The sequence below is a fragment of the Anopheles coustani genome, chromosome 3 (assembly GCF_943734705.1).
Source record: "Anopheles coustani chromosome 3, idAnoCousDA_361_x.2, whole genome shotgun sequence".
In the NCBI taxonomy this organism is placed as follows: Eukaryota; Metazoa; Arthropoda; class Insecta; order Diptera; family Culicidae; genus Anopheles; species Anopheles coustani.
In genome coordinates, this window is record NC_071288.1 from 46,744,142 (window position 1) to 46,770,404 (window position 26,263).

Genomic DNA, 26,263 nt, shown 5'->3' on the forward strand with positions numbered 1-26,263 from the left:
GCTTATTTTCTCTTTAAAATTTTTCATAACAGAATCTTCTTAAAGGACTGACTTACTCACACGTTTCTTTTACGACAGTTTTACAGAATCTCAATCGTATTTAATGATTAATTAGATTTATACTGTCAAAACAGAAAAGAATCCTGAAGGTGTAACACAAAACATCTCAATAAGAAAGCGATGTGCTTTGATCTCCAAACAAAAACTTTTTGAAATAAACTTCAACGTTTATTAAATTAAAATCTATTAACTTTGTTCATCAACTTATTTGTAAACATTAGGAAGGGAAGATTGATATAGTGTATAGAATGTAGTCTAACATGTCATGATTTTTTATTTTGGATTTTTATACTTCAACATACTTCGAAATAGGCACGTTGAACGTTCATAAATAATTTATATATTGTTTCAAAAGAAATAAACTTTTCATAGTTAATTTTCTTTATAACACAGTAACAAAACTAAAATACAAAAATTTTTCACCATGATCTATTCATTATTTCCTTGAGTGATACATCAATGTCATAATTTATATATCCTCAAAAAGTGATTTCCGTTACAAAACCAAACTCTGGCGTTTGATACAACCCTGACGATTATGGCAAACGTATATTTTATCACAGTTGCACTCATCAAACAGCTGAAAACCACTCAGTTTCCCATCCTCAATCCACCGCGGGGACTTTTCCACCGTCTCAGCCTTGTGCGGTGCTGGTTGTCATGCGCACTTCAACCACCCTACTTCAGTTATCGGCCACCAGAGCGCACTAACCATCCGTCAGACAGGCCAAACCCTTCGCAGCACGACGGCAAACCTGGAACACACACACCACGGTCAGTTGGAGTTGGGACACGAGACAACGCTGAGTGAAACACGGTTCCATGCCGTTCCGTTCGCCGTTCGACATAAGCCCTTTTGGTTCCCTTCGTTCTTCGGGCCACTGTTCCGCGTGTGTCCGTCCGTTATCCGTCGCCATCGGTGGCCATCGTACGCGAGCGGCATCATCTGCAGCCCGCTCGACGACAGGACGCGCTAATCATCAGCAAACACGGGTGTCCGTCCGTCGTGCTTGAGGGCAGGGTTTCAATGGAGTTAATCGGCCGTGTGATGTCGCGTACGTCGCGAGTGCTAAGTGCGTCCGCCCGTCCGTAGCAGGCGAAAGGCTCGTGCTCGTGACGCGTTGCAGCCAGGCAAATTAAATCCGCTCGGTCGTGCAAGGCCAGGCGCCTCCATCGGGCGCTGGTATCGTTTTTTGTGTACCCGTTTCCATTTCAATGTGCACAGTGTGGTTGGTGAATTTCTCGCATGCTAGTCAAGCGTTGCCAAAGTGCGAGATAGGCTTGCGCTGGTGCATGGCGCTATTGAGGACCCGTTCGTAATTACGGTATCGTCCGTAAACGCCTTTTACGTTGCTAAAGGGGGGCAGTTCCGCTGGGTGTTACGCGTGAGGCATACGGGTGTGATTATTTCGTTTGCAGAACGTTCCCCGTTTGTCGCTGCCGTCGCAAGGTGCAATGGATATAGCACCGGGAGGCATCCGCTGGATACAGGCCCAAGGCTATGGATAGTGTTCGGTCGCCGTCGTTACTGAACATCAAACGTTGGATTAAGTGTACGCCATGTCATTACTGTCGAGAATCTTCTGGCTGAGTGTATGGTGATGTTGATTGTGGTTTGCTTTTTCTCTAGCACTCGAGGGAAAAATGTTGCCTATCCCTTGCATGAATACAGAACCGTGCGAATGTGGTTAAGTGACGAATAATGTTAGGATGATGCAAGTAAACGAAAATTAAATAAAAATATTACAAGGCAGCAAAACACACGCTGCTCCATCCACCAACGGTTAAATGTGTTCAGATGGAAAGGATTTCTGTGTTCGTGTTTGGTTGTGCATGTGAAACAGTGGGCGAGAGCGTGCGATAGTGAAGCAAAGAAGAAAAGAAAAGCTTGTGGCCAAGGTGTCACGAAAACGCAGCATCGCAGAATTCCGTTCTGAGGATGCACTCTCAGTTCGTGCTGAAGAGAGCCCGTGGTCGATGCATCAACGATTCTTTGGGGAGGAAAACGGCTTGAAAAGTGAAGCACTATCTTGGTAGCATCCAACTGTGTGGCTAGAAGAAGCACAAAAGGATTAAACATGTGTCGGTCTCGTCGAAGCGAAAGGGATTGGATTTCGCTTACAGAATTTGTGCAACGGAGTGTAAATGTGTGCATTTAGTCGATGGGGATAAGAATAGTGGTTTTGAGCAGTTTGAAACGAGGTTAAGAAGTGAGTGTTGAATACCGTTCGGCAGTGTGTGTTGTAGGAGCAGTGGTTATGTAAAGTGTGGTAATAGAAAACCGAAGTTGTTCATAAAAATAAGCAAAAGGAAAGATAAATAATACGGTGAAATCAAATATAGAGCTCCGTTTCATGCTGTGCTCAGAAAAATGGTGATTATTGAAGGCTCTCATACGCAAATGCCTGTGTTCATTGGAATCCATGCGGTGTAACCTGGTTCGTGCTTTCGGCGTGGAACAGCCGATTACAACGTGATCGCGGTGGCAAAACCGTGTAGTGCAATATGTGTTATGTATAAATTTGCGCTAGCGATGTGGCAGCCGCAGCAGCCGAATCGACTCGAATAAAGTAACCATGCTGCCAGCAACGGTGATTATTGTTGTGGTTGTTTTCGCCGTCTTGCTGGTGATTCCTCCGACTAGTGCCGCCGGATCCGGAAGCAGCAGCAGTAGCAGCAGCAGCAGCAGCAGCAATAGTAATAGCAACAGCATGGATGAGAACGAAACGCTCAAGAAAGCCACCAGCTCGCGGATCGTGCACACGAAGTACGGTTCCGTTTCCGGCACGATCGAGCACCTGGACGGGCGCCACCTGGATCCGGTGGAGGCGTTTCGTGGTATACCGTACGCGTCACCGCCCGTGGGCAACCTGCGCTTCATGCCCCCGGTGACCGGGGCCCTCTGGTCGGGTGTGAAAAAGGCAGACAGGTTAGCATTGGAGTCTCTCTGGGGGGCTTATGAAGCAAAAGGGTTCGCAATCGCAAGACGAAGATGTTTAGTTGGCGTGTTTTCGGCAAGGGTTTTCCGGGAGATTCCTTTAATTCCGGGGCTTTCTCGTGCAGAACCTTCACTGAACCGTCCTCGAACTGATTTTTCTGAGGGCTAGAGTGACGCCTTTTTTCGTGTTTTTGTTTTCCCATCATAATCCCCATTTCCTCCATAGATTCAGTCCCGTCTGCCCGCAGCGGCTGCCCGACATCTACAACGAAACGGCCGCCCTGGAACGGATGCCCCGCGGCCGGCTGGAGTATTTGCGGCGGCTTCTACCGTACCTGCGCAACCAATCGGAGGACTGTCTCTATCTCAACATCTACGTGCCGACTCAAGGTTTGCATAACAGAAAACAAAGCGAAAACCATAGCCCCTTCCAAACAGACCACAGACTATCGCCGCGCCGTAAAACGCTTGAACGGGTAGCGGAAAAACAATCAAACGCCCTCATAAAAATAAGCCGTTTTTATCCGAGGCGCCAAAGGCAAAGGACACCGCTCTTCCCTGCTAGCTTAAAAGGGAGACAAACAAAATAAAAACAAACACCCCACTGGCTGCCACTGTAAGTGTCATTTTGGATTTTCATAGGAAGGAAAAATATGCAAGCAAACAATATCCTACCGGAGGGAACAAAGAAAAACCCACGGGGAGAAAAGGGGCACGAAAAGATTGGTTGGCAAAAAAAAACCTTCAAACGAACCAAAGAGTGGAAAGCGAGAGATTTTATGAGATTTAGAATATCCTTTCCACCCGTAAGCTGAGGTCGCCAAACATAAATCCGTCGATTTTGCTCCGGGGTGGGATAGGGGTGGGCGTAGACATTTCCTCCGGCCCTAAGGACGAGGTGGTGGGAATTTTATATATTCCTACCCTTAAAAAATCCTTTCACTCAGCCATGCTTTCTCTCTCGAGCCTTTTTCTCCCAGGCGTCAGAATGGTGAGCGAAGAATGTGAGATTATATTTTAATATCTCCTCAACACATACAGCAGCACCGCTAAGTATCGATTTTGTGACATCAAAATGAAATAAAAAAAACCGGGACACTTTTCTTCCCCTCGATCGTTGGTGAAGACGACGACGTGCCAAACCCGTGGACAGAGTATCGTTGGAGTTAAGGCTTTTCCCCACATCGTCGAGGAGGCTCGGAAAAGAAGATAAAAAAAACGATGTTGAAAAAGAGCCGAAAAAGGTGAACATATCCAGCCAGGGCAGAGGATCGAGAGGGATTTTTGGTCCGAGGGTGTTTTTTCTTCGTTGGGAAATCCTTCACTCGTCAACTCCTACGGTCGGTGCACGGGTTTTGTAAGCGAAGGTTTAGCAAGGCGCGTCTTTCCCTCTGTTGGGACAATTGGACAACAGAGGAAGGGTCGGCTGCCTAGTCGATGAGTTGACCGCTTTTATGCTCTACGCGCAGGACACAGAAGGACGTAATAAAGATAGGAAAAAAGTTAAACGAAAAAACGCCTCACAGACACCAAGAACCAGACGACCATCGGCTTATGTTCGTGTTGTGTAGCTTTTTTATGGCTTCTCATCCTTCGAAGCATTCGATGAAATCATAATCTAGTTCCGAACAAAGAGAGAGAGGAGGCAAATGGGTGCGAACAGTAGACCACGGTATTTTATGTCATTGACGAACTCCTGACCGATGGCTTCCTCGACTGGCTGGCAAAGGTAGTCTGCCTCTGGTGGCCACATTCTCCAGTCTCCATTAAAATACTGGCTGATTCTTAATCAACTCACGAATTCCAACCCACAGCACGGATAAGGCACGGGACATTGGAAATTCTACCGGAGCGAAGGTCCGATCGAAGGTACACCGGAATGGAGGGGTCGATAGGAAAAATTTCTTACGGATAAACCAGTCGTAGGTGATGTGATATAGAGAGGAAACCCCGGAAATTCTTTGATCTCGACCTATCCACCGATAAACGGTGAGAAAATTCAAGCAGGTTTCGTTCGGGTTGCTTTGATTTTGGTACTACGTTGTTCCCGTGAAAATCTAATTTCGATAAATGTAAAATCTAAGTCGTTTTAGTGTTTTGAAAGGTGCAGTGCTTTAGAGAGTATTAGAACTAACCATGCGCATCGATTGCTTCTCTAATGTCAATAAACATATTCGGTTATGTCTACCGCTACCTATAAAATTTTACTGATCTTTTGCTATATACGTTCGATTTCTCTGGTCAGAAGTGAATTGGACGTAAGGAATTGCAAAACGCCGGATTTTATACAAAAAGGAAATAAGACATAATAATTAACAAATAATGGAGTTTTTCTGACCAAACAAACAAAACTAATAAAGTTTAGCAGCTGTAAAAATAAGTTTACATCCCCAAAATTCATCTTTTGTACTCGAAAAAAAAACAAAAATATACTTAAAATGGTTTCGTCAAAAAACAAATGCCGATGAACTAGACCCAAACTCAGATGCGTGAGAGACAGAAGCTGATAACTTACTTTCGAGATAAAGTTTAGTAACAACGACTATATAATGACCTGTTTTAATACGTTTAGATACTATCACGGTTGTAAATAAACCCTGTAAAACAAGCACGTAATACATGTGATGGCTAATTGAACTTGTCACGTATTGAAATGGTAATGGAATATCAGATAAATACCTGTGGTTTAATTATAACGCGGCGTAGTTTAGCTAATAAACAGCAAAATCTGAAATACTAAAATACGCGTAAAACATAATTTTAGCTAAGTCATGTTAGACCAGTCTACAACACGCAACAGTCGAATAGAACAGGAGCTGTCAAACTTGAGAGCTCACATTATGAATTACTGGCAACACTGATGAAGTGTCAAATAAATCTCTCTTCTTGCCTAAAACGTCCAAGTGTAAGCACGTGTGTTTTTCATTGAGTTCAACAGGTTATGTGCCCAGCGCCTTTGCGAAGGAAATTCGTGGATATCTAAAAACAAAAATGGATTTGGCCAAGATCAGCGTGATGCGGCTAAACGGTAAAAACTACCGTGCGTGGGCGTTTAAGGTGCAGATGCTGCTGATGAGAGAAGGTACGTGGTGTTTTGTGGAGGGTAGTGCTCCTAACCCGGTGACTCCGGCTTGGACGGAAGGGGACTCAAAAGCACGTGCCACGATTGCGCTGTTGGTGGAGGACAGCCAACACAACCTCATCATCAACAAGGCCACAGCAAAAGAAACTTGGGATACGCTGAAAGCGCATCACTCAAAGCAAACCCTGACCGGTAAAGTTTCGCTGCTTAAGGAAATTTGCAGCACAAACTACCGGGAAGGTGAAAGCATGGAGGAGTTTCTTTACGCCATGGAGGAGCTGTATTCTCGGCTAGAAGATGCCGGTGAGAGGCTGTCGGAATACATGCAAGTGGCGATGATCCTGAGGAGCCTACCGAAAGCGTTTGACTCTCTAACAACTGCTCTGGAAAGCAGATCTGACACGGAGCTGACGATCACTTTAGTTCGAGCAAAATTGATCGATGAGAGTGAAAAGCTGTACGGCAACAATGCTCAGGAAGAGCGGGTCCTAAAAAGCGAGGCCAGACACATGGTATGTTTCTTTTGCCATCAGCCCGGGCATAAGAAGCAACAGTGTAAGGAATTCTTGGCTCGCAAGAATGGAGGAGGAATGCCGAAAAATCAGCGGAAACCAAACGGTAATCATCGAGTAAAACTAGTTCGTGAAAATGATGCAAGATCGTTCACGTTTATGGTGCGTACGTGTGGAACAGCAAATAGCACCAATACATGGCTGATTGACTCGGGTGCCACGTCACACATGTGTAGTGACAGGAACGCGTTCACGGGCCTAAAGCTAGGAGGCTGTTTGAGTGTCGCCGTAGCTGATGGCAATGAAAATCGAGTTGAAGGCGTCGGTAATTGTTTGATAAAGTGTGCAAGTGAGAACGGGAAAACAATTAACCTTACATTAACAGAGGTTCTGTATGTTCCTACTTTGCAAGGCAATATGATTTCTGTTGGAAAGCTTGCTGAAAAGGGTGTTAATACAGTTTTCGATGAGAAAGGCTGCAAATTGGTATTTGAAAAAACAACGCTAGCCATAGCGGACAAGAGAAGTGACATGTATTGGCTTCGACTTGCCGGAGAAAAAGTGATGAAAACGACCACCCAGCAGCACAACACTAAATGTCAGCACACTTGGCACAGGCGTTTCGGACATCGGGATCCAGAAGTTCTCAATGAGATTAAGAAAAAAGATTTGGCAACCGGTTTAGAAATTGTAGACTGTGGAATTCGCTGGACATGTGAGTGCTGTATCGAATGTAAAATGGCTCGACCCTCTTTCCCGAAAGTGGCCGAGAAAACATCGACCAAGGTACTCGACATCATCCATAGTGACGTGTGCGGCCCAATGGAGGAGACAACCCCGGGTGGGTGCCGTTATTTTATGACTCTAATTGATGATCATAGCCGGTACACCCAAGTATACTTCTTGAAGAAGAAATCTGACGTTGAAGATCGCATTCGGGAATACGTCAGAATGGTTGAAACCCAGTTCGGTCGCAAGCCACAGGCAATTCGTTCCGATCAAGGAGGAGAGTACTCCAGCAAATCGTTGAGGAAATTTTATGCGGACGAGGGCATAAAGGCAGAGTATACCACAGCCTACTCGCCTCAACAAAACGGTGTCGCGGAGCGAAAGAATAGATCCATATGCGAAATGAGCCGCTGCATGCTCGTTGATGCAGGAATGCATAAGAGATATTGGGCGGAAGCAACTAATACCGCTTGCTATCTGCAGAACCGTTTACCATCTGCAGCACTAGGGCGTACACCATTCGAGATGTGGTATGGCAGGAAACCAGAACTGAATCATCTACGACTTTTCGGGTGCTCGGGCTATGTACTGATTCCATCGGCAAAAAGGAGCAAGCTAGATGTCAAAGCAGTAAAAATGACATTTGTGGGTTATTCAGCGGAACACAAAGCGTACAGGATGCTCGATATGCGTACGGGACAGATTAGTATCAGTAGAGATGTTCGCTTCATAGAACTTGGAGATGGATCTAAGGAGAAACGTGTTGGAATCGAAAGCGAGCGGAATCTTGGTAGCGCAAACAGTGAAATTGAGTGGACACTTAATGAATGGAAGATTCAAAATGAGGAGTGTGATGTAAATTCCGAGAATGACTTCTATGACTGTAACGAAGATGACTGGCTGAAAGGATTGTCACTTAATGACAATGAAGGTGATCCTACTTCTAACAACGCGACAGAAATTCGCAGATCACACCGGAAAACGGCAGGTGTTCCACCAGCCAGGTACTCCGGAGGAGTGAATTTGGCGAAACAGATTGTGACTGAGCCAAGATCGTACAATGAAGCAGTGTCCAGTCTGGAGTGTGCCAAATGGAAAGAAGCGATGGATGACGAAATGCAATCACATCACGATAATGGCACATGGAAACTAACGAAATTGCCTCCAGGAAGAAAAGCCATTGGTTCAAAATGGATTTATAAGTGCAAGTCTGATGAGGAAGGCAACCTCGTGCGGTTCAAAGCACGGTTAGTGGCGCAGGGATTCTGCCAAAAGTTCGGTACGGACTACGACCTTGTATTTGCTCCTGTAGTAAAGCAGGTCACATTCCGGACAATGTTGACCGTTGCAAGCCAGCGGAATATGATGACTAAGCACGTCGATATAAAAACTGCGTATCTTCACGGACAGTTACAGGAGGAGATTTTTATGCGCCAACCTCCGGGATATGAAAGTGGCGTCGACGGTGAAGTTTGTTTGTTGCAACGAAGTATATACGGATTGAAACAGGCAGCACGCGTCTGGAACATTAAAATTAACGAAGTTCTAAAGCAGATGGAGTTCGCACAGTCACTGGCGGACCCATGCCTATACATTCGGGAGAGATCAGATAAGTGCATGTTCGTACTTATTTACGTTGACGACGTGATTGTAATTTGTGACATGGAAGAAGAATTTGCTGAGGTAGTCGGTGGACTGCAGCAACACTTTACGATTAGCGTCATGGGAAATCTGCGGTTTTTCCTTGGTATGCGTGTTAGGTTAGTCAACGGGCAGTACTGCATTGACCAGCAAGCTTATATGGAACGACTATTGGAAAGGTTTCATATGCACGATGCAAAACCGTCTAAGTACCCAATGGATCCTGGATTCCTACAACAAAAGGAGGAGAATGATAGACGTTTGGATTCACCGGAAGCTTACCAAAGTCTAATCGGGGCTTTGTTGTACGTCGCAGTTACCACCAGACCTGACATTGCCATTGCTACATCGATTCTGGGCAGACGGATGAAGGAGCCATCCTTGTCCGATTGGACAGAGGCCAAACGTATCCTACGGTACCTAAAGTATACAAAGGACTCAGTATTGTACCTAGGAAGCTTAGGAAAGACGCTTGAGTGTTTTGTGGACGCAGATTGGGCGGGCGACGCTAGCGATCGCAAATCAAATTCAGGTTTCCTCTTTAAGTTTGGCGGTGGTCTCATTGAATGGGGGTGCCACAAACAAAACTGTGTGGCATTATCGAGCACCGAAGCAGAATATGTAGCTCTTGCAGAGTGTCTTCAAGAACTAAAATGGTTACAAAAGTTGATGAAAGATGTCAATGTGCAACTGGCTCTCCCCATCCTGGTAAACGAGGACAACCAAAGCTGCATAGCTTTGACAAGAGGTGACCGATCGGAACGGAAATCGAAGCATATCGAAACGAAGTACAATTTTGTTAAAGATATGGTTCGGGAAGGCATAATAGAGGTCAAATATTGCCCAACCGAAAATATGGAAGCGGATTTGCTTACAAAACCACTGCAAGCCGTAAGACTGCAACAACTGAGGGAAACGATCGGCATCCGACCATTCCGCGTTGAGGAGGAGTGTTAGACCAGTCTACAACACGCAACAGTCGAATAGAACAGGAGCTGTCAAACTTGAGAGCTCACATTATGAATTACTGGCAACACTGATGAAGTGTCAAATAAATCTCTCTTCTTGCCTAAAACGTCCAAGTGTAAGCACGTGTGTTTTTCATTGAGTTCAACAAGTCATTCAAAATATCAAGACCAGTATTTACAGTTTGTACATTTTGTTGCTTTAATGCTGAAAAAAATGTTTCCAATGTAGTATGGCGCAGTTTAATCGAATAGAACACAGAATTACATATGCCAAATATTGTATTTTGCTCACTTAACTACTATGATACCTTTTCGTCATGAAAATACATAATAACATTCTAACTTTAATAGTATACTAGAAATGGAATAAATTTTACTTTCAAGCACCATTGAACAAAAGCAAGGTCATCCTGCTTCTTCCAATCGTCTTCAATAACACACGCTTCCTTCATGCTCAAGAGGCAATCCGTTGAGCAGGAATAAACAATATGATCATGCTCACCATAACGTACGCAATGGTTGTCCTTTCTTTTCCAGTCTTCCTTCTCCAATTACGCTCCAGGACGGTCGCGCCACGAGACGAGCGTCAGTATTGTAACACCCATAAAACCTGTCATTAATTATACACATCATGCTGTGGTAGTTAACTTGGGGTTTTATGAGTCCCAAATCTTTCGGATACTGGGCGAGTAATCCGGCGTACATAAATACACACATGCCATCCGCCGAGGATACGAGATTCTGCTATGTTTGAAGCCTCTTTTTCAACGCACCGCCTGTATTTTGAAAGGATACCCGAGTAGGGTTAGAATGTGACGTCTCATCTTATTAGCTAACATAAATTAAATTTCCACGACGCCAGACCGAAGCATTCGCTGGGTGGCTACAACTTTTCTCGTCGTAGTGTGCCGTTCGATGACGAGGACAAGCGAAAACGCATTTACCCGTAACTGACAGTTTCCACCAACAATTAATCATTTGTTTGATTGATCAATAAATCTTCTCCATACTTTGGCCCGGTCGGGTACTCGATTGGTGGACGACCGACGACGGGCGAGGGGATTGGGATTGGTCGTAGGATTCAGATGTTGACTCGTGTACCTTATCATTTCCACGCGTGCGGCCCAGTTTAGATCCAGCGTAACGGTAATACATACTAATTTGCGACGGTTCTTTGCATAGAAAATACACACAACATATCGTGTCCAGCATTGCACGTCCTGGAGCACATAGACAAATAAAAGCTGTGCAAGAAAACAATAGACAATTCAGCGAAATAGTGGGAGTTCAGTTCAACACGGGACAGGAAGGCGCCGGCTTGTTTTGCACCCGTGACTTGACACTTCCGGAAATTTTCCAACTTTTCCAACCCCACCACAACGTAGAAAGCTGGTGATGGGTTGAAGCCCTGTATTGACTGTGGGCTGAATGTTTCACAACTTCCGCCCACACTTCCACGCGTTGACGACGTACGCACGCACTTCAGAGCCAACATTCGGAAAATGCATGATGGATGAGCGTCGCTGACGGGGTGCGTCGATGGCATTCTCGAAAAATGGGCATAGTTTACATATTTTCCAACCGCAACCGAAACGGCTGGCGGTCTGTGCATTCTGTGCGCCCTAGATAGGGTTACCCGGAGCGATAAATTTCGTTCGAAGCGACCGATCTGTGTTGCGCCATGAGGGACGACTGGTCGGAGAGTCGAAGCCGCAAAAGGCTGACTTTGATTGATTCGTTCGGTTTCGGTTTAGGTGTAGGATATTGGCTATACACTTCTACCCGGATCGGTTTGCTCAATCGCTCATGGCGGGTTATCACGTCATGGTATTTCCAGGACTTTAAGGGCTTCAAAACAGGGTGTGCGTGTTGTCCCCAATTTGCCACAGGTAGGCAAATGGCCATTTCCATTTGAACTGGGAAACTTGTGGAGGGTTTTTATTTTATTTTGCCGCGGATCGTTTTAAAATTTAATTTAAATGACGGAATATCTGGAATTCTGTACTGAAAACAGAAACAAAGTAGCATCGCATAAATAAACTAGTATACAAAAATAACAACTGTAACATAGAAAAGAAAAGCATTATCCATATTTTTTAGTATTGTTCTAAATCATTCTGTGGACTTTTGATGTGGTGATGGTTAGAAACTTCTAAACGATTGCACTTGTTGACGGTATTTAATAAAAGCTGCTCTTTACAAAAACGACGGGAAAGCATTGCAATCACAGCGCACGGAAATCATCCATACAAAACAAAATAAATGGCCGCTTTCTAATCTGCCCACTTATTTTCTGCATATTTGTCCCTTGGCACTGACATCCGCTTTAAGTTCTTTTGGTAAATGCGGTAAAAATAAGAAGAATTGTTACTAATAATCAAACCTTCTAGTATGGGATATACCTAGCTATTGACATGCCAGTACGAAATCGGGGAAGAGGGCATATTTTCCTAAATAGTAAATGTCTATTTTTCCATGTACAACTGTTCATTAATGTGGACCAAAGAGGACGCTTCTTGTCGTTGCCTAGAATATTTCCCAAATGCCATACGCGTGATAATGTTTGCGCCATTCAGTGATGTAACGATTTAAACAAATTTCTATGGTTTTGTTTTTGATATTTCTTTTTTATGTTTTTCACAGTCTTTAACGATACTAAAAATTTATCCAAAGGTCATTTGTTGCCAAGCTTCAATCAATTTCCCTCCAAGTGCGGGTTAAAGGTTATTCGAGGCTTGCTGTAGTTGGATGAAGTTTATAATTGTTGTTGTCTTGTTGTTGGCCAAAACTGTTAGTCGTTTTTGCAACCAGTTCTGAGTACATTTCGAGGCATCATATCAAATATATCATTTGAATGCAATTCCTTCTGTTTTTTTATCCGAGCAAAACCTTATTTACTTAAAATCCTGGTGTCGACATCTGTATGTATGTTATCGACTTCTGAAATCATCATTCCACATTTAAACGATGGTGTAAGCACCGGTAGGAACTGAAACTGATAAGGTGGTGCCTACAAATCCTTGCGTGCTTATGAATGTCGTCTAATTCATACCGATCTACTTGGCTGAACATTGCAACAACCGATAAAACTTGCCAACTAAATAGTGCCCACTGAAGGTATTCAATTTGGGGACCGAATTTCTAGGGACACATTTGCTCAAGAAACATTTAGTCGTGCAGAACGTCACGGGTGAACTGGTGAACTCTTTTCCATTAAGTTTTTCGATTGCTCTCAAACCGATGACCCTTCACGACTTCACGGTACACGGAACAAAATCGTGGTTCATAGGATCTGCCGAAAGGACCGAACGTCCACCGAGGTTCGCCTTTTGGTTCGATTATTTCAGATAAGCCGCAGCGTTTTGATCCCTCAGCAAGCATTTTCCTATGCCTTTGAAAAAAAGTTGACAGCAACCAATATTGAATTCGGCCTAGTGGAATATCTTATTAATAGCGCAATTTAATAAAGATGAATTCTGATTACGACAAGGTTTGCCAATACTTTGAAAAATAAAACCATGCCAAAAATGCTATCGAATGGTCATATTCGAACTGTCCTTTCCAGTAGACTTGTAGAAAAACGAATTAAAAGCCCGACGAGGCACCCCAAAGTTTGTATTTGTGTGTGTGTGGATGGTTCAAGTGGGAGCGCTTGGCCTCAATATGGTCCACAAAAAGACGCACTTGGATTGAGATAAATTGAATTTGAACAACCGAGGGGAGGAAAAGAAAAAGCGCTACTATTTTCCACCGAATTCTGATTCACCGTACGGTGAAGTACGGTGGCTCTTTCAGTAGGTCCGGCCATGCCAATCATAAATTTTTCCCGTTTCCTGCCATTTTTTTTTTCTATGGGGGAGGAAACCTCGCGAAGAAACTCGACAGTGGCGTCGATTCCAAAGTTCCGTTTTTGGAATACTTTCTGAAAGTCTTACGATTTTTGTTGGCTAGCTTATTTTGACGCGAAACAAATCCTGAGGGCTACTTTTTGGGGACTTTTGATGGGGCTGTTTCGCTGCGGGTGAAGTGGGAAAAATATGGGCGACATATTGAAATTTATTGAACAAATACAGTACAAATCCTCGTGGAAGAGATTTATGCGATGGAATTGTGGATTAGTTCATAAATGCGTGAAGAAAGAAAAAAAATGTGTGAAGTGTTGGTAGGCTTAATGCCAAGTTCTGCCCCATCATGAAGAGGCGCAGATTTTTTTAACATTTGTGACTCGTACAAATACACACAAATAAAAAGCACTATCAATCTGGTTTGATTTGTTCAGTGTTGAGTCTAGATAGATTCTTTGTGCGTATAACAGCAATTGTTTATACATTGTGATAATCTTTAGCATCTTTCACTACGCTCGATTTCATTATTGGATTACCACGGGCAAATCAATTAAATAAATCTCAACACCGGCTGATTGGTTAAGATCCTTCGGCATCGAAAGAGAGAGAACAAGAGTAATTGATACAGCTCTGTTTTCCGTCGGCATTACAACATATCGCAACCCATCCGGAACGATTATCTTGCACTCAACGGGTGACATATGAACAAGTGCTGTTCGCAATCGCCACTTAAAAAGCTGTTGCCAAAGTGAAAGACTACTTCCTCTTTTGCCTAATCGATGCCTTAATAGACCAACCGAGGAGACACTCGAACACCAAATGACTTTTCCGGTCGTTCGTTCGAGTTTGGTAGGAAACTGAATCATAATTCAAACCCATAAACGATCGAAGCAAAGCCATACGAAAGCTTGGCATTCCATTCAAGTGATAAGCATTGTTACATTGAACAACTCTCCCTGTCTTTTCGTCGGCTCAACATCTTTTCTGTCGACGACAGAAATCCCTCTCCCTGACAGCGCGTAGGGGTATCAAATTTCGACAGGGGAAATACCGGAAAAGCTGGTGTCGAGAAATCCGGATACAAGCAACAAAAAGCGATCGTCCACCGAGCCACATTTCATGACCACAAAGGAGGCTTCTAATGGATTAAACGTGTAGCAAATCCTCTGTCGATGAAGCAAGACGGCGAGCGAAAATTAGAATATGACATAAGCATAAAATTAGAGGTTTACTAAGGACTTTCATATCTGCAGGTCTTCTATTACAGATAGTGCCATTTATTTTACTATTTTTGGCTTTCAAATAACTGGTCTTCAGAAACATAGACATACCCGTTCTCTACAATATCTGTTGACGGAAAAAATAGCTCATTTAGAGCATAACTGCGTGCGACTGTTTCGACACACGTGGACTAGGACCGTAGACTATAGCAATTCCATAACAACAAACATTTCAATGCCGGAGCTTCGGCCCTCGGGTCTGATTTTTAAGAAAACAATCTGAACGAGACATTGTCTAAAGTTTGACTGTGTTAAGGGATATGGAGTCCAAATGGTAAGCTGTTTAAAATGTATGAAAATTAACTGGTCTCGTCGATCCAAAGACCACAAACCATGCTTTTGGCTATTTTATACAATGTGTTTCAAAAACAATAAGCACATTGCAACATCAGTTTTTTCAAAGCATAATTTATCCTTAAAAAATATAAAAATCGCTACGATTGGTTATTTTATGTTTCGGAAAATGAGGTTTTCGTGTCGCATGGCGTTTTTTGCAAGAAAAAATATGCTCAAACCATAATGTATCTGAACAAATAAGCGAATTATATGCTGTTCCGGGAAAATTCGGTACAAAAAAGAGTGTTTCTGCGAACTTCCCTAAGCGAACTCAAGGTAAAATATACTAGCTCGTCTACTTTCCCATCGAACGCAGGGAGGTATCCCATAGATTAAGGAAAACATTGTCTCTTTCTTATTGCGAAACCAAAATTGTCCCAAAGCGTGGACTCGGCGTACTCGAAAACACTCACACAGGAAAAGTGGCACGCAGGTACTCGATAAGTATTACACAAAATTCAATTTGTAAAAGTTTGGATGCGGAGAGAGAGAGTAAATAGGGGATGGGACGAAGGAAAAATGCGTAGTGCTTCTATGCTTCCTGCCATGGGCCGACGAACGAAACGATTCGTATCCTGGCATACATACGCGAATCGGATGTGTCTTCCATGATGTCCTCTTGTTGTTTATGTCCCCCTTCATCCGTCACAAGTGTGATTTATGCTCATTCACCTGTCAAAACAAGCAACAGAGATTGCACAAATATGAGTATCCTTTTACCGGTTTGGAGCAAACTCTTCGGTTCGGATTTGCACGCAGGATATACATATACCATTGGGCACGTAACAAACAAACAGCACGTTGACACAACACGGGATCCAATCGTAAAGCAACTTGCTTCGGTGGTTTGTTTGGTTTTTTTCGTAGAAATTCGTTCAACATACTCAAGATGATTCGCATGATTTCGTAACTTCATCGAATTTCCATTAAGACACTTTCAAAATGACAGCTAATAATGGCAGTTCTTTATAACATCAAAAGAGGCAACCACTTCCGCTACCTTTGCAAACGTGTGGGCCGCAGCCGATAGAGGTAATTCGAAGAATAAACGCTTCTTTTTCCCGTTGCAGCCGGATCTCGTGAGAGTTCAAACTCGCAAAAGTTTGCTGTGATGGTGTTCGTCCACGGCGAGTCATACGAGTGGAACAGCGGCAATCCATACGATGGATCCGTTTTAGCCAGCTATGGACAAATTTTAGTAGTTACAATCAATTATCGTTTAGGAATTTTAGGTAGGTACATTTCAATAGAACTGGTAAGTTGAGTTGATTTAAATTGCCAGAGCGTATTAGATAGAATACATTATGGTTGTTTCGTATTAAATTTTCAATATCGTTGCGAACAGAGCAGACGATTGCTCAAAAGTTCTTATTCACCAAATGGAACAAATTTCTTTCAAATTAAGAAAGTGCATGGCCCTAACTAATTAGAGGACATTTCATTTGTTGAGCTAGCATGATTGTAACTTTTTATGAAATTAATCATTTAACAAATGGACATATTGGATGTTTAACCGTCCGTCTCGTATGATGAAGAAAAAATCCGAAGAGTCATAAAATATTATAGCTAAAGCTTCGATTACTGTTTACAATTACTAATTAATTAATTATTCTCATTCTTTTGCTGCAGGATTTTTAAATGCCAACGTTGACCGGTTCTCGAAAGCGCCGGCCAACTACGGCCTGATGGATATCATCGCTGCCCTGCACTGGATACAGGAGAACATCGATGCCTTTGGTGGGGATCCGAAAAGCGTTACCCTTGCGGGGCATGGTACTGGAGCGGCGTGTGTGCATTTTCTGATTGCTTCCGCAGCCGTTCCGGAAGGTAAGCGAGGCATAAAAAGTATTAACCCCAATGTAGTTTCACTTTGTCAAAAACTTTTTTCAAATTGCTTCGTTCAATTTCAAAATGGAAGATGTAGAAAGAAGTTAAAATTTATTAATGAAGTTTTACGTACAATAAATTGCACGTGCGCACGTTGAACATGTGCAAAAAGATGGTAATAAAAATATTCTGCTCCTTTATCTCAATTCCTGTCGCTTATTCGCGCTTATTATTATGATGGGGATAATCAGTTTGTTTGAAAATAATCAATTGCTGTGCAAACATTTCCCATCCAATGCTACCAATGATCGGAAATCAAATAAATTAATCCATCACTCCGTCGCTGTGAAGTTTTCAGTTCCATCAGTAAATTAAAAAACCTGTTCCTGTTTTAAATAACACACGGTGTTGATGTATCATTAGAAAAACCTAAATTAAAGCTATTGAAAAATTATAAAAACAGTTCAAGGGGCATGTTTGTTTGTTTAGAAAATGTTTCCGATTCTTTTTCAAGTACCGCTTTTCACTCCGATCCGTCATTTGCACAACGTAAAACAACAATCAACCATCTGGACAATTATGCCATTTTATGCTCCTGGCTTATGTTTCCATACCACTTCAAATGTGGCTAAAGCAACATAAAAAGCTAATTTAAAAAATGAAATAAAAGTACACGGAAACAAAAGGAAAATCCACCATTAGCTCATAATTAACAACATTTCTTGATGCGTGAATTGTTGATTTTAACTTACGCCGGAGGCAGCCGTTAGCCTCGTTATGCAAATGTTGCGCACCCACGTGAGCGCAGTTCTGGTTTATTGCAAGTTTTTTTAAACAATTTATATGAAAAACCCAACAAAAAAGTGCTTACTGGAAGCATTTGCAATTGCCGTTTTTCCGACGCACGAGCGCATTTCGTACGCATCAAAGGTGCTTTTAACGAGCGCACATCGATAAAAAACGGAAGCGAGGGCCTGGCAAAAAACTCTTCTGCGAAATGGAGCGTAATTATTGTAAAACGGACGTTTGGCTACGTCCGGGTCCGGTTTTGAAGTAGTATCGCAGCCCTACTCAACCGCAGCCACACGTGGGACTCGCGCGCAGAGTGGCGCCATTAATGGAAGCTCTCCGGACGCACACTTGAGTGACGTTTCAATTTTCATTTCATGTTCGTTACACGAGGGCCTCAACTGTTGCCATCGGGGGTCCAATTTGGCCTTTTATCCAACGCACTCCTGGGACCCTTTGGAGTCTGTTTTCAATGGCCAGTATTTAATGAAAGCGTTGCATCGAGTTGGATTGCAAACGCGTGAATGGACATCGAAGTGCGTTAATGCGCCACATTCAAGGACGCGTTTCTGCACTTTCGTCCAAAGGAATTGTAATTGGTATAGTTTATATTATTGGAATATTTAGTACCAACCGATTGTCGTTCCTGCTCTCACTAGGATTACTGTTCCATCGGGCCATCATGATGTCCGGATCGGGACTGGCACCGTGGTCGCTGGTCGGGGAGCCGGCCAAGTTTGCGGCGTACGTCTCGCACCACGTAAACTGCTCGCCCGACCTACCTCATCAGCTGCTGCTGAAGTGCTTGCGGGACAAACCGCTCGAGGACATCCTGTCCACCAGCGTGCGTGCCCCAGACTTTGGCAACGCGTTCGGGCCCAGTGTTGACGGTGTTGTTATAGGTAAGTTATTCACCTCCGTCGGGAGAACCTTCGAATGATTTGTCGACACGTGTCGCTTCACCTTCGTCCTTCAGACACCGGCGAGATCCAGCAGATGGACGGGACGCACTACAGCGACTACAATGGCATTCCGTCGGCAACGAAACCATCCGCTCATATCCACAACACGCTCAACACTATCAACGCGATACTGTTGCGCAAACTAGCTATTAACAAATTGTCCAGGTAAGACGTTATAGACTTCTCGTTAGCCCGTGTCAAGTATCGCCTTCTCTCGCTCGCGTTCAGGTACGACCTTCTCGTGGGCGTCACGAGGGCGGAAGCGTACTTTGCCTTCAACTCGGAGGACGTTCAGTACGGCATAGAGGCGGACCGGAGGGCGAAGATCCTCAAGAACTACGTGCGGAGCACGTACAGCTTCCACCTCAACGAGATCCTCGCCACGATCGTGAACGAGTACACGGACTGGGAGCGCCCGGTGCAGCATCCTATCAATATACGGTAGGTCCGATACTAAAATGGCCGTTCTTCGATTCCATTTGTTCAGCCTAAATTTGCTCACATTTTTCTCCCTAATTTGTGCCATTTGTTTCGTGTGCGACTTTCGCCTTCTACTCTTCTGTGCAGAGATGAAACGCTGGAGGCCCTCAGTGATGCCCGGATCGTCGCACCGGCCGTCCAAACGGCTGACCTACATTCCGCTGACCATCGCAACTCGTTCCTGTACGTGTTCGACTACCAGACCAAGTTCGGCGATTTTCCTCAGGTAAGCGGAGGGCGACATACGTGCATGATGGGTGATAAATTTGCTTTTTTTTTTGCGTTGCTAGTGGGGAACACTTTTTCGCATTCACACGGTTGGTTTTGAACAGTAATTGGAAGTTTCCATGGTTCCAATGGGGGCATTCTGATTGATGTTGTTGACCTCAGCAGTTTATGCAATCGAAGCCCGCATTTTGAAAAGTTTATAGCAGATACTAGACGACAACCATTACAAACGATTTTGAGCTGACCGTGTAAAAAAGAAAAATCTCTCCTGGATGTCAACTGAAGGTCGTGAAATGGCTGCGCTGGAATACTTTATCAAACATGAAACGCTGGGCAGATGGTGTTTATTCCATCAAAAGATGGACATTTTCACAACATGCAATGCGTTATTTTTCTTGTACTCAAATTTATTTATCAAATCACTCTGGTGAGATTACTTTGAAATATATGTGTTTTCTGGTGTTTTTTCTGTGGACACATTTCATTGGTATTAGCAGAGAGATGATTTACTTGCATGACTTGGCATACGATTACGGTTTACCACTTTTCCTTATATCTTCTTATTATCGAGTGAATTGTTGCTGTCTATAACTAATAAGAACGATATTATTCACGGTTGCTATAAATTTTTCTCATACATAAACTCAAATCTTCTACTAGCAATTTTAAATATTTTCTGCATTGGATGCAATAGAGTTTAAATCAGCAACATAGTATAAGTAAAATATTTTCAACCATCAATTGCAATTGATAATTATTTGCAGCTTAGTGGTTTAGGCTGGTGTTCTTCAATACCATTCAATATTTAAATTATTGGTTACGAATATTAATTGTAAGAGATTTTAAACCTTCCATCGTTGTTGAAAATTGCAAAAAAAAACTAAATGTAATACTCGTTATTAATAAAACAAGAAATGCACGAACCTGTATATAACCCCCGGGGTAAAACAATAGAACGTTGGCCACAAATTCTTCGTCCGTCGTGGGTTGCCTGAAATTGAAATTCCTTCACTAGCCACCGAGTAACGTAACAGTTCTCCCAGCGGATTATATTACCCCCTCCCGAAGGCAAACGGTAGGCAACTGTTTCAATAAATTATTACACCGAATCTGTCCAACGTCTGATCTGCGCTGGAACGAACTCTAAACCAAACGCCCGTTCTCGGTCGACCCGTACGATGGTCAAAGGGCCAAAAGATTAAATATCCTGTTGTGGCGAACACTTTAAGACCTTGTCAACGTCTCGCCGGAGGCGCCATCGGCCGCAATCGGATACCGAGTTACCGGTTAGCCATTGTGCTTCTCTTTTTTTGTCAAATGACCTGCTTCCATTGTTCCGAGCCTTATTCTCCATCATGAACTGAATTATTATTGCCTTTTGAGTCGAAATTATATTTATCGTTCTATATTATCAACAGATTTTCCATTGAGAGCTTTAAATTATGTGTTTCCTTGAAATGTAGTCTTTATAGTGTGTTTAGCCATTTTTTCGGTGCGTTTGTTTTATTTTTCACTGTTTGATTTTAATATTTTCCATCGGCGAACACTTTCAAAAAAGTGTTTATATTCCCACTTGCCCATTATTCCTACTTGATTATAATCTCTTGATATTCATATTCCCTACGATCGAATTATTCTACAAAAATGAAACAAAAATTTTGTTTATTACAGTCAATCCATGCTTTTCTAGCTCCTTCGAAGAACAAAACATGAGGAACTGTGAAAAAACAAAATCCTTCGAGATCAACAAAACCGAAGGAAGTGGTGATTACCACAAATGGCACGTGCCAAACGTTGGGTCTGTTGGCCTAAACCTCATAATCCGTTTCCAATGGAGACAATCCTTGCATGGAAACCGCGCCTTTCGACTTCTGCCATTTTTTCATTCAGCCTCACACCGAAAGCCGTTTCACCTCCAACGACAGACGTTCTTGACCTCGATTTTTTCATTCTATTCTCAACTTCGGTTTATTTTTTGTACTCACACATCTACCCATTAACTCTCGTAGAATTCGCGTGCTCGGTTTTGGTTCCCCAGTTTTTTCAGGTTTTCCCAGCGCTTGGCAACATCATTCCATTCGCGGGGGGAATAAGCACAAACTCGCTCGTTTGCGAACGCGTTTTGTTTCCTTTATTTCATGTGATGATTTGCCGTATCACATTCCATCCCTCGGACCGTTGTGGTTAAGCTGCGGGCAAGTCCCTCTGGAGTGGTTGCCACGGCACAATCCGGTCAGGAAAACCATCAACATACCACATACAACTGTCTGAACGTGTTTTTGGTTGTTGGCAGGCTGAGGTGCTCTCTCAGAATTCGACTCGCCTTTTTCGAAGTCAAACTCACTGATAAAACGAACCTGGTGAACGGTGGGCGTTTGTGCGGGAAAGTGACCGAAAAAAAGCACATCAACTGCAAACGCTGTTCGAAACATAAGTCGAACCCATGTTGTTATCACATTGCCCTGAAACACTAATATTTTTTTTCTTTTACTTCTCCTTCTTTTCGTCCTGCTTCATCTATGTCGCCTCGCCCGTTCGCAAATATCTCGGCCGCCAGCGACAAGGCTGTATCCATGGCGAGGATCTCCCGTATCTGTTCGGAGCACCGCTGGTCGGAGGGTTCAATCATTTCACGCGAAACTACACCAAGTCTGAAATCGCCCTCTCGGAGGCCGTTATGATCTACTGGTCGAACTTTATCCGCACCGGGTAGGTACCATTGTGCGCGTTTTCGATCTCTCCTTTCAGCTTAAATCACGTGCAGAAGGAGACGGAAGAAACAAATGTACGCACAAATCCTAACTCCCACGCGTTGCGAACGAATTCACGTGGAATTAGCTGGAACTTCGTTTCGGGTAGTTGTTTTAGGATCATTTTAGCACGTGTCCATTTCCCAGTAACACAGCCTTGCAGAACGTGTTTTGTGTCTGACTTTTGGAAATATTGATTTCGTTTTTTTTCCCTGGCCGAACGCTAGCAATCCAAATGAGCAACTGGAAAACGACCACGTGCGGGACCGGACGCGGTTCAAGAATATCGAATGGACGCCGTACGAAAGCGTCCACAAAAAATTTCTCAATCTCGGTAAGTAGAACCTCAAGATGTGTCAAGGAAATTCGGAAAGATTTTGGAACATTAGCAAAAAAGGAACCAACCCAAGTGACAAAGGGGATATGAGAACGCGGACGAAAGTTCAACTTGCTGATGTTCGTTCAAACACGATGTCATTGGCGAGTTTTGCGTTTGATCCAGAGCACGCACGGTGGTCACATCGGAACTGGATATCGTACAAAGGAAGACATTTGGGGATGTCCCTAAGGAAAACGGCAGCCTCGTACCGTACACTTACCGAATACGTTACCAAATAGACTCATCCTTTACGGAGAGCTTTTCCATATGAGTTTTTTCGTTTCTGTTGGATTTAGTTTTATCATCTTTTTGGAGGCATGGGTCAATCAGTGTCGAGTGCCGCTGCGATTGCAGGTGGCTATGGGAAATGTTGTGGGTAGATTAGAAAACAATCCAGTTCCGATGCAAAGTTATCTCTTTACCGTGCTAGCTTTGTCCTTGGAGGCTCCTGATTGTCTCTCCTTATTTGTTGTGAAGCATCTCACAAAGTCAATGATGGTGTTTTACCGTTGATTCTCCGCTAGACACGAAGCCAAAGCTGAAAAACCACTACCGGGCGCATCGGTTGTCGTTCTGGTTGAACCTGGTGCCGGATCTGCACAAACCGGGCAACGACGACGTCCCGAGTGCGCATCACGAGCTGGAGGCGGACGACGAGGAACCGGCGCCCATCATGCCTACGGTGAAACCGCTCAATCCACCCCAGCGGGACCCTTCCACAGCGAATGGCAACTTCTCGCTGTTCACCACGCAGGTCTTCTCGCTGCTCAACTTCTCTTCCTACGGCAGTGTCTTCCCGAACGGTACCCGCCATCATCCAGCGCGGCCCGTACTCCCGGTGACGGCCGAGTCTTCCGAGGGTGGTGACGATGATGGCACGGGCCAGGGCGGAGCGGGTGGCACCGGTGGCATCTCTTCTTCCAGCGAGGACGGCTTTGCCGCGTACAGCACGGCCCTCAGCGTCACGATAGCGATCGGGTGCAGTCTGTTGATCTTGAACGTACTCATCTTCGCCGGCGTGTACTACCAGCGGGACAAGACGCGCTTGAACGAACCGCGAAGCGGTGGCCACGGGGGCGTCGGCAGTGTGGGCCATGGGACGCTCAAGAAGCGCAACGAGAACGGCCAGATGCCGAACAACATCTGCGGCGAGCTGGAGAGTCTGACCATCCACGCGAAGAGTGGCGATCCGGCCACCATCTTGGGCCACCATCATCCGGCCCTGCAGCACCATCAGATGCCTCCGCCGGAGTTTGCCGATCTGCCGCAGCGCGCTCCCCCACCACCGAAGCACCTGAAGTCCGTCCCGACGGGCGGTGAGGGTGGGGGCGGAATGCTGCCGGCACCCGCACTCCAGCTGATCGGCAGCAACTGCGGGACGCTGACGAAGAAGAGCTGCGTCAAGTCGAACCTCAACTCGACCGGGATGGGCGTCGGCGGCCAGCATCCGTCGCAAAACGTCACCATGGATGAGCTGCGCGTGTGACGTTAAGTGTCGTTCGCTCTCGAGGACCGAACGGGACCGTGCGTTGTGGGCGCCCCGCTGGGGATGGCCGCTGGCCGGGAGCAGGGTTTGGTTGCGCTGTCGCTAGAGGGCGCTACGACCGCACTGTAGACGTGCCGCGTCGCTAGCATTCGGACTAAATCGGATCTTGTCAAATCCCGCAAATCCCACGGCGGTGACACTTTTTGTACCCCACTTAGGGGCACAGACTCAGCGGCTGCAACCGGTCCGACCCGAGAGAGCGGACGCTAATGATGAATTTCAATAGGTTATGAATAATTAGCAAAAATTATGCCCCAGACGGGCAGAATGGCGATGGCTTGGAAAAGCGGAAAAATCGGCTCAAGTGGGTCCTCGGGCTAACTTGGGCCGTCGGTGGGAATCGTGCTTTAATTTTCGGCTGCCAGCAGCAGCAGGTGTAATTAATCAAGAACGGCGATGAGATTGGTGGGCGTTGGTGGGCGATCTACCATTTTTTCTGGTATCCTGGCATCGGAAGAGGATTGGATGGAAACATTAACACATTAACTTTACATTTCTGACAACGCCTTCATCAAGCATCAAACGATTTTTCGGTTATGATTTATCAGTGACACTTCCGGAGTTAAATTATTCGTCCTACCAAAGCTCGAAGAATTGTTAATTGGAAGGAGCTGGTACAAGTCAAAGGTCACCTTCCGCTTGCCAAGCTCAAACCTGTATTTATTGGAAAGAGATGGTACTTCATCCATCCATCAATCCATCCACCCATTCCTCGAATCACGCGCCCGGGTTGGGTTTCCAAGATTTCAATTAATGATTCAAGCATTTCGCCCAACAGGAGGGTTTGGTTAATTGGAAAATATTTTAAATTTCTCTCCGCCTTTCAGTTTGCTTTGCCGTTGACAGTTTCTATTAGCAGCCATGGCAGCGACCGGTTTGCCAAACGGCGGCCAAAAGCAGGAAGCAACTCCGTCGGTTCAAACGTCGTTAAAATACTTTACCTTCTCCGGTAGGATGTTTGTCAGCGAAGAAACCAAACGGCGAAAAACGGAAATCCTTTTGTTGCAGATTATTTGTGTCGCTTGTCTGTTCCCTCTATCTTCGAGCGGTTGTATCCCAGGGTGATTTCTTTTTATTCTGTTTCATGCTATTCACCTTGGTTATGATCGTTTGCTGTTTCAGGAGTTTTCTCGTGTTTTCACTGTTTGACCAGGCAATTTATTTGTTCCACCCCCATTGTCCTCCCGCAAATGATTGATAGTATTACCGGGAAGGAGCGGGGGTTTGCTTTTCCGGTCTCAGTTCATTACCTTGCATCTCCGACCGAGAGACCCATCGCTTAATCCTCGCACGCTCACCAACCTCGCCATCACCAGCTCGTTCTTGTGGACAGAACTAATGCTCTATTGTTTGAATATAGGACCAAGCGACGGCGTCATAAATTCTAGGAAATAATAACAATAACAATAAAAATCTCTTTGTACATAATAAACTCCTTCCCGAAAACCGGGCGGCAGCAAACTGGAGCAAAACGGCACCGAACATCACCATCATCGAACACCGCAGCACACACAAAACGCCCCCACCAGCCCTTTTTCTGCCCTTCGCACCGTCGGGGCGAAAAAGGATGGAAGCCAACCCAGTGCGCAAAATCATCGTGCTTTCTCGTTCTGTCTAATTGACAATTGTTAACAACAAAACGAGATAGCATGACGATTTTGCACGCTGGGAATGGCGAGAGGCAAGAAACCGGTACGGGAAAGCACATTTCCCGGCCTGTTGTATCTTTGATTAAGTATTCGATAAGCCGGCATAACGAGCCAGATAAGGGGTTGGAATGCGATTTAAAGGTTTCCTTTTCATTCGCGTTTTTTTCTCCTTTTGTGACCTCTCTTTCCGATCTCATTATTCCTGACTGACGCTTGGTGGATGTGGCAAAAGCATATTTCTGTGATTCGTGAGTTGCGATGG

At 44.5% G+C, this 26,263-nt stretch overlaps 1 protein-coding gene across 1 annotated transcript; it reads left to right on the forward strand.

The window, feature by feature from the left end:
• The first annotated feature begins 2,615 nt into the window (after positions 1-2,615).
• On the forward strand, positions 2,616-24,292 carry LOC131260293 (neuroligin-4, Y-linked). The gene is made up of 11 exons (XM_058261989.1): positions 2,616-2,989; positions 3,225-3,388; positions 16,462-16,623; positions 17,021-17,218; positions 18,667-18,909; positions 18,984-19,134; positions 19,198-19,410; positions 19,537-19,675; positions 22,235-22,386; positions 22,655-22,761; positions 23,331-24,292. The coding sequence occupies exons 1-11, from the start codon at positions 2,637-2,639 to the stop codon at positions 24,290-24,292; spliced, it is 2,844 nt and encodes a 947-aa protein (XP_058117972.1). The 5' UTR covers positions 2,616-2,636.
• The last annotated feature ends 1,971 nt before the right edge of the window (positions 24,293-26,263 follow it).